General features: G+C 35.5%; 1 protein-coding gene across 1 annotated transcript; it reads left to right on the top strand.

Annotated features, from left to right (window-relative positions):
* LOC149782337 (adenosine receptor A2b-like) lies at positions 1–21,089 on the top strand. Its single transcript, XM_089933716.1, has 2 exons — positions 1–195; positions 13,452–21,089. The coding sequence occupies exon 2, from the start codon at positions 13,475–13,477 to the stop codon at positions 14,648–14,650; it is 1,176 nt and encodes a 391-aa protein (XP_089789842.1). The 5' UTR covers positions 1–195; positions 13,452–13,474; the 3' UTR covers positions 14,651–21,089.
* The last annotated feature ends 285 nt before the right edge of the window (positions 21,090–21,374 follow it).

Raw genomic sequence — 21,374 nt, 5'->3', positions numbered from 1 at the left:
GTAAAGCTATCAATCATAAGAACAGTTTATACTTTACCATCAGTAGGTTATCACGCACTGCATCATCTATATTCTTCGGCGCTGACTATAGACGACATTCTAGTAAAGTCAGGCAGAAATAGTTTTGAAAAGCAGAATATTGAACCGTGAACAGTTTTAATTATCTCCAAGAATTTACCACTCGAATCTCGGTCGGTAAGTAAACCGTTTCATATTCTAATATGATATCGTGAACAACTGGTAAATATGTTTAAGTTGAATTTTATGTTCATAGGAATAAAATCATGTGCGTTGGGATAGCAATATGAACATCGTTACTGTTAATCCTTATACCATTACTGCCATACATATCATTACAACAAAAGCAATAATATCAACAAGGACAACAATTACGATTGCTACTATTGATACCTCTGCTATGATTCTTGCTGATTCTACTACTACCACCACCACTATAATCATGTTTACATTATTTTGTCTTGACCATCATTAAAGGATCCAGAATACGGCAAATTTAAGTTGAAACAAAATATATTTAAACATTCGACAACTTTGCAAAAGCACCATATCTTTTAAGGAAGGCGTAAAGAAATTATGCATGGGAATGACATTGGGTGTTTTCAGTTTGGATATCAGTATAGGAAATTTTACAAAAAGTCCTTGATGCATTTGTCAGAGGTTAGATTTATTCGTGTTCAAAATTAATATATTGTTTAAGATTATATTATGTATTTCTGTACCTAAACACACACATTAAATTACATTAGTCTACACACATAGACACACACACGCATATACACACAAGGTCGCAAAATAAATGATGACTCAGATTATGTGTTTGTTGTCATTTTAAGAAATTATAATCATCCATTGTCTACGATAAAACATTTTGTTAATTTCAAAACATTATAAACATTAATTTTCAAAATGGAGTCTTATTCAGAAGAAAAAACAACTTAATGTCATGTGAAATTTGTATTAATACTTATATTTAATTAATGAATGATTGTAATAGTGATATGAAACCCATAGAGTGTGATAAGATTATGAATTTAATTTAATCAGTCTCTTCTTAGGTGCCTATATTAAAAAAAAACAATGTTAAAGTTATGTTGTTCTAACCATCGTATTATCATCATTACTAGGTTAGTGTTACGACTAATCTACCTGGTTTCAGATAATGTGCCTGGGTGGGACATCATGCTAGATGTATGCGACATGTTGCCCCAACGCTAGACAGTTCACTATAAAATGCCACATTGCATATATAGCAGCGATGTCACACAAATTGTTAAAGCTACGTTAACTACCCAACACTTTTGAATGTCATGCGTTTGGATGTAATATGTAACCGCATGTATCGCTAAGAAAATAAAAAGTTACTAATCAATAAATTTTGTCTTGGAACCCTTAAAATTGCTCAAACTATGTTAATGCATGTTAAGAGAATACTAAAAGTGCAATTGCCCTTGTTTCTTCCTTCCCATTATACTGACTTGTTTGCCTTTCATTCATGGCTAAGTTACACGTCTCCGAACATATTAGTTACATGTTTAGAAATGCGAGGTGAAATTTTATTACTGACAATCTGATGACATGTATATGTCGACCAAAATGGTATGTATTAGTGTGTGTTTCATTGGTATGTCCATTTAGTTAAATCTAGACCAGACTGGTCTGTAGTAGTGTGTGTTTCGCTGGTATGTCCATTTAGTTAAATCTAGACCAGACTGGTCTGTAGCAGTGTGTGTTTCGCTGGTATGTCCATTTAGTTAAATCTAAACCAGACTGGTCTGTAGTAGTGTGTGTTTTGCTGGTATGTCCATTTAGTTAAATCTAGACCAGACTGGTCTGTAGTAGTGTGTGTTTCGCTGTATGTCCATTTAGTTAAATCTAGACCAGACTGGTCTGTAGTAGTGTGTGTTTTGCTGGTATGTCCATCTAGTTAAATCTAGACCAGACTGGTCTGTAGTAGTGTGTGTTTCGCTGGTATATCCATTTAGTCAAATCTAGACCAGACTGGTCTGCAGTAGTGTGTTTTGGTGGTATGTCCATTTAGTTAAATCTAGACAAGACTGGTCTGCAGCAGTGTATGTTTTGCTGCTATGTCCATTTAGTTCAATCTAGACCATAATGGCCTGCAGTAGGGTGATTTTGTTTTACTGGTATGTCCATTTAGTTAAATCTAGACCAGACTGGTCTGTAGTAGTGTGTGTTTCGCTGGTATGTCCATTTAGTTAAATCTAGACCAGACTGGTCTGTAGTAGTGTGTGTTTCGCTGGTATGTCCATTTAGTTAAATCTAGACCAGACTGGTCTGCAGTAGTGTGTGTTTTGCTGGTATTTCCATTTAGTTAAATCTAGATCAGACTGGTCTGCAGTAGTGTGTGTTTTGCTGCTATGTCCAGTTAGTTAAATATAGACCATAATGGCCTGCAGTAGGGTGTTTTTTTTTTTGCTGGTATGTCCATTTAGTTAAATCTAGTCCAGACTGGTATGTAGTAGTGTGTGTTTTGGTCGTATGTCCATTTAGTTAAATCTAGACCAGACTGGTCTGCAGTAGTGCGTGTTTTGAAGGTATGTCCATTTAGTAAAATCTAGACCAGACTGGTCTGCAGTAGTGTATGTTTTGCTTTTATGTCAATTTAGTAAAATCTAGACCAGACTGGTCTGCAGTAGTGTGTATTTTGCTGGTATGTCTATTTAGTTAAATCTAGACCAGACTGGTCTGCAGTAGTGTGTGTTTTGCTGGTATGTCCATTTAGTTAAATCTAGACCAGACTGGTCTGTAGTAGTGTGTGTTTTGCTGGTATGTCAATTTAGTTAAATCTAGACCAGACTGGTCTGTAGTAGTGTGTGTTTTGCTGGTATGTCAATTTAGTTAAATCTAAACCAGACTGGTCTGCAGTAGTGTGTGTTTTGCTGGTATGTCCATTTAGTTAAATCTAGACCATAATGGCCTGCAGTAGGGTGTTTTTGTTTTGGTGGTATGTCCATTTTGTTAAATCTAGACCAGACTGGTCTGCAGTAGTGTGTGTTTCGCTGGTATGTCCATTTAGTTAAATCTAGACCAGACTGGTTTGTATTAGTGTGTGTTTTGCTGGTATGTCCATTAGTTAAATCTAGACCAGACTGGTATGTAGTAGTGTGTGTTTTGGTGGTATGTCCATTTAGTTAAATCTAGACCAGACTGGTCTGCAGTAGTGCGTGTTTTGCTGGTATGTCCATTTAGTAAAATCTAGACCAGACTGGTCTGCAGTAGTGTATGTTTTGCTTTTGTGTCAATTTAGTAAAATCGAGACCAGACTGGTCTGCAGTAGTGTGTGTTTTGCTGGTATGTCTATTTAGTTAAATCTAGACCAGACTGGTCTGCAGTAGTGTGTGTTTTGCTGGTATGTCCATTTAGTTAAATCTAGACCAGACTGGTCTGTAGTAGTGTGTGTTTTGCTGGTATGTCAATTTAGTTAAATCTAGACCAGACTGGTCTGTAGTAGTGTGTGTTTTGCTGGTATGTCAATTTAGTTAAATCTAAACCAGACTGGTCTGCAGTAGTGTGTGTTTTGCTGGTATGTCCATTTAGTTAAATCTAGACCATAATGGCCTGCAGTAGGGTGTTTTTGTTTTGGTGGTATGTCCATTTTGTTAAATCTAGACCAGACTGGTCTGCAGTTGTGTGTGTTTCGCTGGTATGTCCATTTAGTTAAATCTAGACCAGACTGGTTTGTATTAGTGTGTGTTTTGCTGGTATGTCCATTAGTTAAATCTAGACCAGACTGGTCTGCAGTAGTGCGTGTTTTGCTGGTATGTCCATTTAGTAAAATCTAGACCAGACTGGTCTGCAGTAGTGTGTGCTTTGCTGGTATGTCTATTTAGTTAAATCTAGACCAGACTGGTCTGCAGTAGTGTGTGTTTTGCTGGTATGTCCATTTAGTTAAATCTAGACCAGACTGGTCTGCAGTAGTGTGTGTTTTGCTGGTATGTCTATTTAGTTAAATCTAGACCAGACTGGTCTGCAGTAGTGTGTGTTTTGCTGGTATGTCCATTTAGTTAAATCTAGACCAGACTGGTCTGTAGTAGTGTGTGTTTTGGTCGTATGTCTATTTAGTTAAATCTAGACCAGACTGGTCTGCAGTAGTGCGTGTTTTGCTGGTATGTCAATTTAGTTAAATCTAGACCAGACTGGTCTGTAGTAGTGTGTGTTTTGCTGGTATGTCCATTTAGTTAAATTTATACCAGAATGGTCTGCAGTAGTGTGTTTTGCTGGTATGTCAATTTAGTTAAATCTAGACCAGACTGGTCTGCAGTAGTGTGTGTTTTGCTGGTATGTCCATTTAGTTAAATCTACACCAGACTGGTCTGCAGTAGTGTGTGTTTTGCTGGTATGTCCATTTATAGCATATTGCATGAATTACTCAACACATAAAAAATTGAAATTAATTATAACATACTGTCTCTGATCAGGAGGACGTTATCCATGCTGAGTGTCTTAATAACAAAACAAATAAACACAGTTGATAATGCTAATATGAACAGGACGAAAGAAAATGAATACAAAATGTTTCCTGCATTAAAATGGTCGAGATGATACAAATATACGCCAGATTTATGATCATTATTGCATTACTCAGGTCGACGGACAATGATTTACAGAAATATCCAATGAAGCAGCAGACAATTCATATTCGTATTTTTTATTAGATGGAACAAGCGCAATCATACCAGACGGATATTGATCTTGGTTACCTGGATCTGTACGCTGCCTGTGCAAACAAAAATATTCTCTATAGCAAAATAATGCAAAATAGTCACAAATAATAGCATTATAATATACAATATTATAAATAATCATATTGGCAATGTTGCATTTCATATTGAAAAGCGTCCTTTTCTGATGTAGTTTGAGAAACGAATGTTCAAAATGGTTTTTTTTTAATAATTTAATTATTAACTTCTTACTTTATGTAAAAATATTATATTTTCCCTTTTATAAAATCCCTTATATAGCTTGTTAAAGTTCTTTAATAAAGCTTTTTATAGTCATTATATAGTTTAATTCAATTCTTTAACAAAACGTTTCAATTTCTTTGGAATTGAAATTGAGAGATTGTTCCAAGGTCCGGATGTAATAGTGTGAATGTATATGCTCTGTTCATTGGTGAAGATATGTTTTACAACAAGTGCGCTATAGTTGGCAAAGTGACAAAATTGACCTTAAATTAACAGCAAAAATCCTTCTTAAGAAAATAATTTCATTAACAGATACAAATTGCATTGGTAACACACATATCTCCGGCAGGAACATAATTAACTCTTATATTTGGCATGTAATGTTTGGGTGTTTTTTTTTGTTTTTTGTAGCATGCGTGAAATAGAATGATTTCATTAGCGGAGAGAGAGAGAGAGCAATTTTTAGTCGAGACCTACTTTCATGACTTCGATACGTACTTTCCTGACTTCGTCAACTTAGTACTGTATATGACTAATTGAAGTGTCGCAAGATCCGTGTACTGCAAATTAGCCCTTGTTGATTGACTAAACATTACATTTGAAGACTCGCCTCTCTTTCAGAACATGGTTTGATTAGAACTACGTATATGTAATAGGTTGCGGAATCAACTACTTGTAATACCTAATTGATAAACACTTAAGCAATGATAATTTGGATGGTATCATCTTATCGCATCCTGCCATATGTAGATGTCCTCGATCTCAGATAAATCTTACCGCCTTAGCATGACGCAATAAGCAGCAGTAGAAGTGGGATGTGTTTTGGTGTCTTAAATATTTTTTGCAGTTAAGTTGATATCGAAAATATAATCACTTTGAAATACAAAGTTCAGCTTCTACGATGATTTACTATAGAAAGCATGCCATCCTTGAGAATAAACCACGTACCATATTTAATTCATATTGATTATGCAGAAATCCTAAGGTGTTGAAAGAGAAACATACCGTATATGCTCACTGATAGATCGGGTGAAACTGCAAACAATAGAGGTTCAGATCTAACGGCGCATATTGCGACGGCAAATATGGCTCTGTGCAGTTTGGATCTTAGATGTGAGTATCAATGGTATGTGTTATTAGAAGAAACACAGAAGTTCTAACTTGTATGTGAAAATCATATTGAAATCAGTGCTGCTAGAGCGTACATCAAGGCTAATTTGTAAGAGTGAACATAATTCATTCATTACAAGTTTTGTGTTATACGCAATTATATATTCACAAATCACTCTTTCGCAACCTTTACATACATACACACATACATGCATACATACATACATACATACATACATACATATGCAAATACATGCATTCATACACACATATATGAACACTGTTAATCCTTTGCCGTATTCCACATTTAAACATTGATCACGGTTGATTTATAACATACACCAGATGATTTTACGGGAATGTGACAAATAAACTCAACAAACAATCAAACAATGGTAGCTGGCTTTTATCAGGGACAATGGCGGAATTACAGTATTCACTAGTGTAATGATTGGGAGTAGAAATAGGGGCCTTTGTGGTGAAAATCTGACCAGTTTGGGGACAATGGGAGTTAATGTTACGGCCGACATTTTGAAAATGTGGTACTTTAGGAACAATTTTAGTTTAGCATTAACCCATAGGTTTAACAGTATGGGCCTGTAAAATTCAAACTTCTCATGAGGGATAGGGGCTATTAAGACTGCATATATTGCTGTTCCAGTTCCAGCTTTATATCCCCGTCCTTTTCCTCTCCTTGTCTTTGCATCAGACTTCGCTGAGCACGTTCGTACTCATGAAATTTTGTATCTGTTGTTCTCATTCTTTCAGATTTGTTCTTCTCCCTATTCACATTTAATCTGATCCGCTTCTTCTCCTATTCTCTCCAGCATCAGGTTTTTCCACGCCCGTAAGGAGATCATTTCCTCCAGCAGATATCTTGGTTGGGGATAATTGTCTTTTACTAGGCCCAAGAGGTGGTCCATTTATCCAGATACGAGAGCGCCTTCATTACCTTTCATGCTTTCACGTGGTCGCTCCTTATTAGTCTATATTCTTGATGGTCCAACAAGGGATGACGCAAAGGTCAATGAAAACATCCATTTGACATCAGTACTCTGACATGAGAAGAAACATCCCCAATTTAGGAAGACGACCCAAATTCTGGAGTGATAAATGAACTAGCATCCAAAATAACTTTTAAAACTTCACCAATAATAATACAAATAATAATAGTAATATTAATAATGGGGATTTTGTATAGCGCCTAATCTTTAGAACATCTAAGCGCTTTACAACATTATACAACACCTATCACACTAAACAGTAATTAAAAAAAACATATATAATGATAGTATTATAAACAAACAAACACCATGAAATTATAAAACATAACAAATATGATGAAAAATATTTAAGGTAGAGAACATTATTAGGTCTTTAAGTTTGTTCTTGCAGTCGCAATAAGTGAGGTTTAAGAGCACTCTTGAATGAGATGGCTGTCGTTGTGTCTAGGTTCAGTGGGCAATTCATTCCACGTTGTAGGGCTCTGGTATGCAAAAGAACGTTGTCCATATGACTTCGTTTTCGTAGTGGGAATAATGAGTGTACGATTGTCATAAGAGGAGCGTAAGTATATTGCTGGTGTGTACACATGGGTGAGGTCGGATAGGTATGTTGGACTAGAATACGTCAGTTAAACTTAGCACATAGAATACATGTTGTGTTTGATTCTGGATCGAATGGACAGGCACTGTAGAATGAAGAGCGGCGGGCAGGTGTGCTCTGATCGTGGTACATTAAGTATGATCCGAGCAGCTGAGTTTTGAACTTTAAGAAACTTCTGAAGTAGATATTGAGATGAATCAGACAGAATTGAGTTACAATAGTCCAGTCTTGAAAGTACTAATAATCATACAAGTGTTTTAGTGGCATCAATTGAAATATATTTGCGAATGGAGCTGATGCGTCTCAGTTCAAGATATGCAGCCTTACATATGTTCAGGACATGTTGGTGCAACGTGTGAGTACTGTCCAGAGTGACACCTAGGTTTCGTACTGACTGTGTGAATTTAATGTTGGTGTTACTGATATTTATTGTATGAGGTAAAGGATGTGACTTAGAAAGTCTTTGTGTTGTGATCAGAATGGCCTCGGTTTTATCATCATTCATATGCAGCTTGTTAGATGCCATCCATTATTTCACATCAGAAATGCACCTCTCAAACCTTGGATGGTAACATCAACTTCGTTTGGGTGACTATATTTGTACATTTGGGTGTCGTCTTCATACAATTGGTGAGACACTGGATGATGATATATGACACTTGAGAGCGGCTGATTGTATAGAATGAAAATAACATGTCCAAGAACATACCCCATGTGGAACACCACACCATATATCAACTGGGCTGGCGTGTATTCCATTTGCAGGCACAATTCGTGTCATGTTGACCAAGTAGGTCTTGAACGACAGTAAGGCTGTATCATGAATGCCAGATACATGTTGGAGACCGTGAATTAATATATCTTGGTCGATTGTGTCAAATGCTGCAGACAAATCAAGGAGGATGAGGACTGTAATCTTTCCATTATCCAAAGCAGAGAGAATGTAACTGACTACTTTTAGTTATGGTCTAGTGCTAGTTTCTTCAGCAGAGGCTTTACAATGGCAGTTTTGAAAAATGATGGGAATTCCCCGGATGAGAGAAAGGTATTAATAACATCAATTTGTGAAGGCAATACTGGATCCTTGCACTCAAGCAACAGTGATGTTGGAAATGGATCAAGTTCACATGAATTTGGTGCACTCGTCATCACGATTGTACGTACTAAATCCATAGAGACAAGTTCCATTGATGCTAATGGTTGCCGCTGAAATTATGTATCCCAACTGTATGGTGACGAAGAGCCAATTGAAATTGTGTTGTCAAGCTTATCTCTAATGGTTTGTACTTTGTCACGGAAGAAATTTGCAAAGAGGTCCTGAAGGTCGACAAGAGATAAGGTAGTTGGAAGTGGTGTACATTTGTTGCTTGAAATTAGCTAGTTAGTAATCTCGAAGAGCTCTTTGCAGCTGGAACTTCCATGATTTTAGTACTGTAGTGGGCTGATTTCGCTGCATGGACTATGTTTGTGACGTTCTTCGTAGCCGCTTCATAGATTTGCTTATGAATAGCGAGTCTGGTGGAAAGCCAAAGCATCTCAGCTTCACGGCGGTCTCTTTTAGCAGTGCGAAACTAATCCCTAACACTGCTATACCATGAAGAACAGTTTTGAATCGATACTGTGCACTTGGTGGCTGCGGCATGTTTGTCGAGCAATGAACACAGGCAGTTATCGACTTGTTCTGGTGGGTGTTAGATCCGCGCACTTGGGCTCATCGCCTGATGTTCTGAGCCATGTTTCTGTCAGGAAAAAGACGTCGATATTCTGATTGTTGATAAAATTAACTATTTAGGTGCGCTTTGCCGGTGGTCCTACTGACTGGGCATTGAACAATGCAATACGCAGAGGTATCTCTTGGATAGTTGACACAAAGGTTGAAGATTTAATAGGGATTTAAATTAGGTCATCTAAATTAAGGTCGAATGTTTAAATTGGTGAGCCGGAAAGGGTATACGGGAGATAACTGGAACTCTTCGTCCTGTTCTAAAAAAAGTCTAATTGTTCTCGTTTCGAAAACAAGGAGATGAAGAAACACATACGAATTGAACAGACAATGCATGATGAACACAATAACGTAGACGGCGCAAAAGACAGAACAGCTGCTTTTAGCCTGTTAAGCGATAGCGGCCATCTTGTAAATACTAATGCAGCATGATTATCAACAATATCAAGAATTTCATATTCAATCCCAATTAGTGAAACGCGAATAATGAATGAAGAATTAGACACCAAGGCAGTCCATCCCCTTCGGGTAGATTATTTTTTTAAAATAACAAATACAGATGATACAACTTGAAACAGGAGCTTATATAAAAGGTTGAAAACTTTGGGTAGTAAGAATGGACATTCAGTGATCTAGAAAGTGTAATCTTGCCTTTGATGAATACATCATTTTGGACGAAAACAGATATCCATAATGCGTATTAAAGCAAGTTTCTGTCCAAAGCAACTCCGTAAATATTCTATTATGAATCCAAGACAGTGTTGATGAAGAAAATGCACACAATATTGTTCACACATCAGATTTTGTTATCCGTGTAATAATCTCACATTTTTTAACTGAATGGATACAGCATTTTTACTTTTGAAGCCCTTACGAACCAGCGGGTTCCTGGTCGACGACTGTTATCATTATTGATGTCATAAGCTTTTTGTTTTCGTGTGAGGTAGTTCAGCTTAGCATACACCGCGGAGATTCAACGAAGATTCAACTAACTGTAAGTCAGGAAGTATTGAAGTTCCCCGGTATTCATTTTCTTTTTTGATAACAATGATCTCAAACTTGACTTTGTGATTAAGAAAAGGTATTTCTCACAAGTCTATAAACGCTAAGCCTTGCATGTATTTCGTCTTACAGGGATTTTAGTGAAACTGTCGAATGGTCTATCAAGATCATCTTTCCTGGGATGAGTGTCATTGCATCTTCAAAATAATCTTTCAAAGTTTCTTTCTGACTCTTCATCAAATATTGGTCATGTTGTTTCTGACTAGGCGAGTCGATCTGACATAACAATATTCTTTGTTTTGAAGTGAGATTCCTTTTGACGTATTTGGCCCAAACTTGGATACCTAATTTTGTTATTACTCTGCCCATCGTGACACTACGGTTTATTCTTTACACCCATCACTTTCAACCCCTAATTAGAAAATAGACTATTTTGGTCATGTTCTCAGTTTGATTCTAATGGTGCAACTGTCAAGATACATTTAACCGATATTAAGATCATAAGTGTTCCGAAATTCTCCGTGTATGTGATACGTGATTTATTCCTCTTGGTTATCACCGCCGGAAGTGGCAGAATCGATTCTGAAAGGAATGACTCACAGCAACCGAGCGGCTGTGTTTCCTACTATGTTGTGCTCGGTCACATCAGAATACATGAACATCAAACTGAGACCTTCGTTCATTTAGTGTCGAAAATAATCGAAGCATTAATGCTATTGCTTTCGCATACGAGGCGTAAAATTCCACCCGAAATAGTAAACAAGCCGGGAGAAAATGTAATGGACAGCAACCAACAACAGAAACATCTACAATTTGTGTATGAGTAGATTCACTGTAGTCAATCAGCACATTTCAGTGATTTGTACCTTGAGACAGTTATTAGTTTGATTGTTTTCGTCCCAGAAGAGGATGCAGTATTTAATAAGATGTTCGTGACTTATACATATTTGTTTGTAGTCAATGACGTATGATGCTGAAATTGGAAAATAGAAAATGGATAGATGTCATATCGAACCAACATAGACTTCGTGGATACTACGTTTTCCCTCGTGTTCTTTGATTAAGAATGTTTTCAGTACCATACAAGCAGTCCTCCTTTTTTGTCATTTGTTGTAGCTCTGGCATGTCAAGAGTTCCTTTTAGCACTTCGCCGTTCATATCTTCCAACTTAATGATAGAAGGGTTACGTTCAAGCACCTGTCCTGTTGCATAAAACAATTATGTCGTCCATTTCGGTAAATAGCGTTTGTCAAAAGTGCGTTTTGTTTATCCAGTGCGAAACCTCCAGCATCTTTCTGGGGCACATTCGATGCTGAAATTGTACGATACACTTCAAGCTTTCACCAGAGTTAGTAATTAGTTGACGTACTGAAGCGTATGTTGATGTGCATCCTATTTCCAATTACGCTCTCTCGTGATTCTCTTAAAATTGTCTACGATACTGACTTTGGTTCCAGAATTTTAAATGGTGAGAAATAGAATGTTACGTTTCTTTAAATCTTTTTGAGAGGGTTGATTCAGAAATTTAATTGTCTTGCTGAGAGTGCCGACCACCTTGTTCCAAGACTATTGTTATAGCTCGCACTAACTCTGAACTTATTTGAAATAACACATAATCCTCACAAATCAGTTCTGAAAACATAGAAATTACACAAAATAGTAGTTATAAGCTCCATTGTAGAAAGCTAAATGTGAAATATCTGCTAACTTGAATAGCAATTGACAATCAATTCTTTCTTATTCCGTTTAACTAAATGGCAGTTTGCACGGACGGGGTTTTGTAATGTGTTCGTCACTTGTTTCTATTTTCTGCATTCTGCAAACGTATTCTCTTAATTTTTTTTTGACTGCATTATACAAATTCTGAATACCTCCGTAGCAGCTAAATGTGTAGGATTGTAGTAAATGCTTCCCAAAACTGAGGTTCAATAAATCACCCAATTATCGATGCTCTTAGGTTTACATGGTATATAAAATTGCGATGCTTGACGTGTTCTGCGTGAAGCGGCAGAAAAGACTGTGCGCATGGAAAGGCGATGATGTTTGAACAGAGTGTAAATTTATGGGCCTGCAGTGGGAAAGAAACTAACGACGAAGAAAGGTGAAGCTGAATTACTAGCATTAACAATATTTCGTTGACAATTACAAGGCTAATTTCGTGGCTAACCAAAGCTATTAGAAACTGAGATATTACTTAAACTATGGTCAAAACTCTTTCATTTACAACATAAATCCCCAATACCCTTCATCCCTTGTCATATCCTACTTTGCCATTATGGAGCTGTAGGGACTTCAAGGGAATTTATAAATGGTTTTATGACAATAGGTCATTTGATTGTAGGATTTAAGTTATATTAATAGCCGTTTCGTTTCCGTTTAATCCCATTATAGTACATCCAACCCGTACTCCTATGTTAGTAAGCGTCAGTGCTGGTTAGTATATATGGGTGTTGGTCAATAAGACATTGTGTTTTTTTTGTAAGTGTGTGTTGTTGAGTAGTTATAGATGTTGGTCAATAAGATCGTGTGTTTAGACCAGACAGTCCCATAGTGTTAATCATTTGGGTCTTTATAACATTGTCATTACTCTTCTACCAGGTATTTTGAATACCATACAGGCTCCCACACTGGTCAATTTGTTCCATTATCTCTCTACAATGCTACGTGTGGTTACCAAATATTTTAAAAGTTAGAAGATTGGGTAATTACATATTTTGTGGTTACGCGATTCCCCTAGTGCCATTAAAATTGATATATTTATACTTTTTGCCAGCACATGATGACTGTGTATATTGTTTATTGTATACGCAATTGCAACACACACACCCAGACAGGCTAATCGTATTCATTCACATATTCAAATACACACCTGTATGAACAGTACCACATAGTTTGTAATTCTTTAGTCAGGCCCGGCAAACAATATCAGGCCTGGAAGACAGTTAACGGGTATGATATGATAAACATTATATTGCTTAACACAAACGCGAATCCGTGAGTAAAATTATCTAACAATATTAATAGTTTATTAAATATGTCAAATTTTCCTTTTTTCAATTTTACAGGTTACTATCAAAACAGATCATCAATGGAGAATATCGGCGAATTATCGAATGACAGCTCGTACTATATTAATGACATAAAGAACGAGACACACCGAAGTCAGTATTCATCTGACCAAGCGAATCGTTTCGTTGCGCAGAACACAACATTGATCTGCATTCTCTGTGTATTCAGTCTGTTTGGCTCAGTAGGAAATGGCTTAGTTCTTTATATCTTCAGAAGGAAGGCAGAACAGTATACCACGATTATTTTCATCCTTGCTCTTGCAGGAACGGATTTCATTGCTTGTTTAGTCGTCATGCCTGTCGTTATCAGTGCAACAATTTTGGCATTTCACTTTCGCTTCGATTTCCTTTGTAAATTCTACTCATTTCTTATAACATCTATTGTTCCATTATCTGCATTCATTATGGTGGCCATAGGTGTTGACCGCTACTTATGTATTTGTCATCCATTCGTTCGTATTATGACTGCCAAGAGAGCAAAAATTATCGTCATCATTTTGGCCGCATTTGCCATAGTGTTGGGACTCATTGCATCTCTAGGTTTTAGTGTCAATAACACTGGAAGGTGTTACGCCTCAACAGCTATATTAACTTCTAACTTTGTACATGTATACAAGAGACTGTATTCATCAATATTTCTTATACCCCTTCTCATTGTACTGGTTCTTTATGGAATGATATACCGCTCAGTATTCAAACACCGAGCAAAGAAAATGCTACAGAATACAGACAGGCTTTCAAAACTAACGGATGAATCCATGGTCCCTCTGAATAACATGATTCCTGGAGCTCGATCACTTAATGACTTTTCCGTTATGGTTGAAACGATTGAAATGAATCAAGAGACAGGATCAGTAACAATGACGTATAAACAAGTAGGTCATTCAGAGGAACAAACTACCTCATCCAACAGACGTGGCATGTCTATATCATCCACAACAGTGGTAAAGGAGAGCGTTCGTCTTGCCAATATCAAGACCGCCATGATACTTTTCATTGTCACAGTTGTTTTCATTGTTGCGTTTTTACCTTCATGGCTGATCGGCAACGGATGGGTTAAGGGTAACATTGTTTTGTATCATATGTACTTTGTATATAACGTTGCCAATCCGTTCATTTACGCATTAATGAACCGCATGTTTAGAGAAGATGTAATCAAGATGATAAGGAGTTGTCAGAGATGTTTTCACCAATAAGAACGAGTCATCACAATATGGATGGCCTCTCCAAACCCCACTGGCTGACACTTTACCAGAAAATACGCGAAAAGCAGCGATACATTGTTTCAGAGAGCTGGTTTGTATATGTCGATTGTAACACAGCAGGGATTAAAATAAAATCACCACCCAGTTTAACAGCTCTGTAAAAAGAGCCAAAACTATCTCGTTGGTTCACGCTTCCACGAGTCATTCCTTACAAGCTGATATCAAGCAGATTGTAGAATGCCTTCGGAGATTAAGCTGATGAGGAGATTAAAGCCAACATTGAATACAAATCCATAATTTATGCTCTACCGGTTAAAGAATGACACAATCACTTTCATCGTTTCAAATCTTATCAGAGCCGTTTTAAGTTGTCACAAAAGGCACGTGCATTAAAGCCCGCCAGGTTGCCGCGGATAAACGTACGTGTGTTTAAATAAAATCATGTATGAATCTAAACCAGTATAATATGGTTTATTAATTATAAGCATGCAAATTACAGATTATGTACCTCTTTCAGGGTGTTTTGTTGATCTATTAGGCCCTGCCATCTTAACTGCCCCGGGTGTCCCAAAGTATCATTCCGGCCCTAGTCATAGTGTTGTCTTGTAGTAAAATAAATAGTAAACATTTATCAATAAGAATTTTTCTTTGGCCTTAATTGTATATTTTCTCCTTGTTTTTTAATACGATTAAGCTGAATACTAAATGGCCTCCAACACTTTCATAGTGAGTTTTTCAAACGAAAAAGGTGATATAAATGTACTACGATTTGCAAAGTATCAAGAAGAAATGTATTACCAGAACGTCTAGCAATTCTGAAAAACATTGACACTACAGTATATTGGAACTAAATTCTTTGTATGTGGCTTATACCCTGGGGAAATGATCAGTTGTACACATGATATTTCTCACTATTTTCATTGGAAAATTAAAATAAATTTGTTTTGAATGCACACGAATATTTTGTATCTGGTGTAAGGTTACATCACCAATTTTGTCTCATGCTGAACTTTTAAAACCGGTATGATTGTGTATTTTAAGGAAATGTGAAGTAATGCACGTTTTCGGCAAGACTATTAGTTCCCCCCCCCCCACCATATCGATCTGTCATATATCCAATCTCGATCTGTCATTTAGTCGATACGAAAATGTAGGAGGAACACTTCTCGACTTCGAAAAGTGAATATGGACTCTTACATGCGCTTCATGGTCATCGAAGAAGAAAGTACAATGTTCAAACGAAAGTCTGTATATACACGAATTTGCATTTGATTGGGGTTTTTGTGTTTTTTAATTATTTTTTATCTTATCAATACCTGCTAATTTTGGTATCTTATTTATGTGACTTAGCGATTAATTTTGGCAGTGTAATCATATTACTACCTCTGTTTCACCCATTTTCTCAAAACTTTGCCTTAGTTTATTACGGGTTGATTTATTTCCGCCTCTGATATAACGGGTATGTTGGTCGATGACACTAATTCATTTGATCACTGACAGAATACAAACTTTTTAAAGTTTGATTAACACCGACATAGACCGTATTGGTGTTCTTCGATACTTAAAAGTGAACTAGGTGAAGTAGAATTGGGACACACAATTTAATTGAGGTTCTAGGGCAAGTTTTGTAAATGCGCGTTACTCATAGAATAATTGCTAAATAAGTCTATCTAAGGCAAGAAAGTCACACAAAGCTGATTCCACTGATGTTGACAACAAATATTGATAAGGAGTATATGTCACGATCCGAGATTAGCTCCCTTTTAGTAGTCTTATTGCTGTGTGCTAAGCTTTGAATCTGGATTATCGCCTATACATAAGAAAACTCATGTCTCATGTATCAAATAGTTTCAGTCTGAAATATTACTCTTCTATCTTTTGTCATTTAATCATTTCATGAATTCATATATACACGACTGGATCTCTCAGAGCCGGATTTGAATGGTAGGCAACTACAGTTACAATTTTCCTCGAAAAAAAATAAATACAGACACGTGTAAGCATCAAACCTTTGCCGTCTTAAAAATTCACCCTACCAATGCTGATGCATAGGATGTAACCTTGTTTTCTAGCCTTACCAGGAAACGGTACTAATTTTGCAGAGCATTAACAGTACGTTCTTTGGAATTAAATTAAATTTATGTGCCTTATAAGAAGACAATAAAAGAAGAAAAATATCGCTACCACTTAGCTTTATTGCAATTCTTTTAAATTTATATTGTAAATAATTTATTATTGCGTATTATTTGGTTTGTAATTTTTGCTTTATTGTGGACATAAACAAATGTAATCAGTATAATTTTTTAATTTATTATTATATGATTGTAAAGCATATCTTCTTGCACATTACTAGTAACTGCTTGTTCCACTATATCCAGATAATAGGCGAGAGAGAGAGAGAGAGAGAGAGAGAGAGAGAAAGAGAGAGAGAGAGAGAGACGGGGTGGGGGTATGATGTTTTCACCTGTTAATGCAAGTTCTTGAGACTTTTGCTCGCAGTACAAAAGCAATGGCATAATGATGTTACTCCAGTAGGTTAATTAAATGCATGTGTAATGCATTTTGTCAGCAGCGCAATTAATAACACTTCTCCCTCGAATTCTATCTGTCAGTTCTCGACTTTGTAAATTAGAACAAGGATATTACTATAATTAAAGGTTATGGAAAAAAATATTGATTTTGGACTAAAATCTGAATAAATATGTTACATTCTGGTATACGTACCTGAAGAAGATCAAAATAGTAAAAAATAGTTTATTAATACACATCTGAAACGTAGCAATTAAGTTCTAATTTTAAAATATCTCATTAGTTTTGCCTGATTTGTAATGGGTGATTTTGTTTCTGGTCGGTTACATCGACGCACTTGGTCAAGAAACAACTTCTAACAGATAACAAAATTTCAGACTTGAGAGTTCATATACTCCAAACTGGACAGCATGGCTTCTCAAACAGTTGTGAATACTGAAATATGTTAAGAAGAGATTCCAAGATTTTTTCCCCTTTAGTGCGCCTATCAGTGTACCCACTAATGAACTCACAAGTTCTCTCTCACACAGACAGACATACAGACACACAATGCACCCCAATTTAATATGAATGCATCCCTTTCATTCTTCTTTCCTAAATATATTGAGGGAGCCACGGTAGCTAGATGGTAAAGAGTCGAACTCATAAACCAGTGATTCCTGTTTCGATATCCGCCCAGGCCATAGCGGGCCCGTTACCCCATTGTATCCTTGGGTAAGGCAGTCAGCCCCTATTTCGTCAATATGTTACAGGTAAAAAGGTACCATTTAAAACCCATTGCGATTAATACTCCATCTACATGTTGTAAATAATGCTGACTGTAAATAAGTCTCAGAATTGTTATAAGATTGCAGAAATGAATGAATATTATGGTACTTTTCTCATCAGCTTGCAAGAGAGAGAGAGAGAGAGAGAGAGAGAGCGAGAGAGAGAGAAAGAGCGAGAGAGAGAGAGAGCTATTTCATTCGTGTCATGGCAAAACTTGTAAATATGTAAATAATAGAAGGTGATATGGTGATATGGTATGTTTGTTTAAGAAGTAGCTAATTGTTACACATATTATACAAAGTCATTATCGTCATTATCATTATTATTATTATTATTATTATTATTGCTGTTGTTTATTTTATTAGAAAAGCAACTATTTTTGATTGATTAAAGCTATTAGATACATACTCACAAGGGAACTAAAATACATTTTTCAGTAGTATAAGACGTTCAGGAGTCAGTTTAATTTTGTTGTTGAAATTTTAATCTATTCATTTTTAGTACTGATTTTCAAATTATTCGATATTTTTGAAGCAGTAATTGCTCGGCAACTGTACGTGCGCAAGTGGTTTTGATGCAATGATGCTTTCCACGAATAGTTTATAAGGTAATTTTTTTATAAGCCTTCGTAAGGATAAATTGTATGCTTATGGATCCATAGCCTAATACAATTGTTATTGTATCGCTATCGCAGCGGAAGTACTAAGTGCAAATTAGACCTAATATGTTTTTAATGTTTAAGAATAATTTATCTTTCACGTAAATTTTAGTCCTTTATGTTTTTATCACTAATTTGCATAACTCTGTAGTTTGGAGTATAATTAGATACCGCAATTCATAAAGGTCATGGAAGGAAAAGAGGTCTTTATTATAAACCCTGTTCGCAATAATGCGTTTTCACAGATTTTCTTAAACCAGGTAAAAAGGAGCACTAAATATGATCTCTGACTTTGGTATATTGTTTCAATAAATTAGCAATTAACTTAGATAGGTCCTGTTATATAATTTTAATCCATTTTTATTATGTAGCAAATTGTATTACGGGTCTATCTTTCTAATTCGGTAGATGGATGTCACTGGTCAAACATTCATCTTCCTTTGATGAAACGATTGACTTGAGATTTCATTCAACACTGAAACGGTCTGTTTGGTCTTACAAAGCTGTGTAAATTGTCTTTTTAATGGGAATCACTGTACGTACATCTCATAAATATTGTACACTCGTTACATATGAATACATCCATCTTCAATGCTGTTGCCTAACTACAATTGTAAATAATGTCGTCAAGAAAGAACTCAATTTTAGAATTGTCTATTATATATTTATAAACATATTGTTAAACTACAAATGTACCGAGTATCATTTTATTTTACGATTGGCCATATACAATTTCTGCATGTCTTACGATGTAATTTTTAAGAATGTTTAGAATGTATGATTTATAGAGTTGTAATTTGAATTCATATAATTTTTAAAAAATTAAGGATATTTGGAATCGTAATTTACATTCACATAAAAAAGAAAATGACTGTTGGAATTTCTGTGTTAATTGATTGCACTATAAAGCCATCAGTACTACATTTATGTATTGTAAAACAAGTATATGCAATTATTCACTGTATATTGTGGTTCTACGCCAGCTTCATTGTAAGACAACATATGTATCTAATCAATTATATCCATTTCAAGCTATGATTTACGAATTCCAAAACATCAATGTTGACCATAGCTAGTCGAGGTCTGAGTGGAATTATTACGATGGAATTGTTTAGGAACTTTCAGAATGTATGTTCTTTTTAGCTGTAATTTTAATTCATATAATTTTAATAAAAGCATGATTTTTGGTATTGTAATGTAAGAAAGAAAATGATTGTAAGAATTTTGGTATCTGTTTCTAATATGGAGTGCTTTACAATGCCATCAGTACTACAGCAATGCATTGTGAAACAAGTAGATGCTATTATTCACTGTATATTGTGGCTGTACGCAAGCTTTATTATAATAGAACACATGTACTGAATCTAATAAACTATATCCATTGCAAGCTACGATTTACGAATTCCTAGACATTGGTGTAAACAAAAGCTAGTCAGGGTCCGAGTGTACACTGATAGGTTCTGACCAAGCCAGGTATCACTGTAGCATGAAGGTCATGCTTGATATAAGGGTAAAGTGAAGCTGGAGATTGTAAGACATACCCTATTATGGTAAAGCCGACGTCTCGCAGAATTGAAATCACTATATATATATATATATATATATATATATATATATATATATATATATATATATATATATATATACGCTATGCTTCCATGGCTTCGTCAAGAATTGCTGCCGTACACTTAGACCACGACTTCCTGTTTTCCAAGTAAGATTAATGTAATTAGTTACAGTTAGACGATTTTCTCTGTATCACATTTATAGATTATTTCATCTGCCTTTAGAAATCTTGTAGCATATTATTATTATTATTATTATTATTACTGATATTATCACACTATACATTTTAAATACAGTGTTTTTTTTTTTGACTGTTTAAATTTATTTAGAACTTGTGTTAATTTAGAATATTAAGCTTAGTTTTTGTACAGATGGTTTACTACCACTTTCATTCTACAAATAATTTATTTAGAAAACAAAAATACTTTCGAAATTACAGGAGAAATATTCTAGTTTGGAATTAAGATTTCAAAAAATGCATTAATTGAAAATATCCTTCTTATTGGCTTGTATTAGTTTTCTTGAGCATTTTTGCACCATTGCAATTTATTTGGCTTATAATTCTGAAATACCGAAATTATATAATTGTATTAAGCTGGTTAGCTGTAATTCAATGAAACAATTTTATCGTATATTTTAAGTGAATTGTGTATAATTTGTCTTCAAGTATAGCTCATTCAAGTTTAATTAAAAAAGGTAAGGAAAACAATAAAAATTTTATGGAACAAATTTAAAGAGCGTGGAATAGGTTTCTGAACACACAAAACACTGCGAATATTTTGCAACATCCAGAAGCCAGTGTAATAATCACCGTTTGCATCCTTTCTTTAGAAATACTCTACTTTGTATTCGCATAGAACGATAATACTCTTTTCCTTTTGTAAAAAACAATTATTTTGTCTTGTTTTATGTTTTGTTTTTTGTTTGTTGTTTTTTATTTATTTTTTCCTCAAGGGTGAGGATTATAAGGAATTGCGCTTTTTGTGCAAAATATGATTTTGTCAATACTACCGGAAGTGGAATCCAAGACATACTGATCTTGTATATGAGTGTTATTGTGCACATGCACCTCTCACACGTACATTGTACACCAATTACAAATGAACATCCCCACTTTCAATGTTTTCTTTTTCCTAAAACAAAACAACGTTTTGTCAGTTGATAGAGAGCTTGAATCGTAATCCAGTTGTCGCT

This window comes from Sinohyriopsis cumingii, chromosome 15 (genome assembly GCF_028554795.1).
Source record: "Sinohyriopsis cumingii isolate HCF-2022 chromosome 15, ASM2855479v2, whole genome shotgun sequence".
NCBI lineage: Eukaryota > Metazoa > Mollusca > Bivalvia > Unionida > Unionidae > Sinohyriopsis > Sinohyriopsis cumingii.
Note: the sequence above shows the minus strand (reverse complement) of the source record. Positions and strands in the feature narration are given on the sequence as shown.

Coding starts and splice junctions, on each gene's coding strand:
- LOC149782337 (XM_089933716.1), top strand. CDS start 13,475: ATGGAGAATATCGGCGAATTATCGAATGACAGCTCGTACTATATTAAT.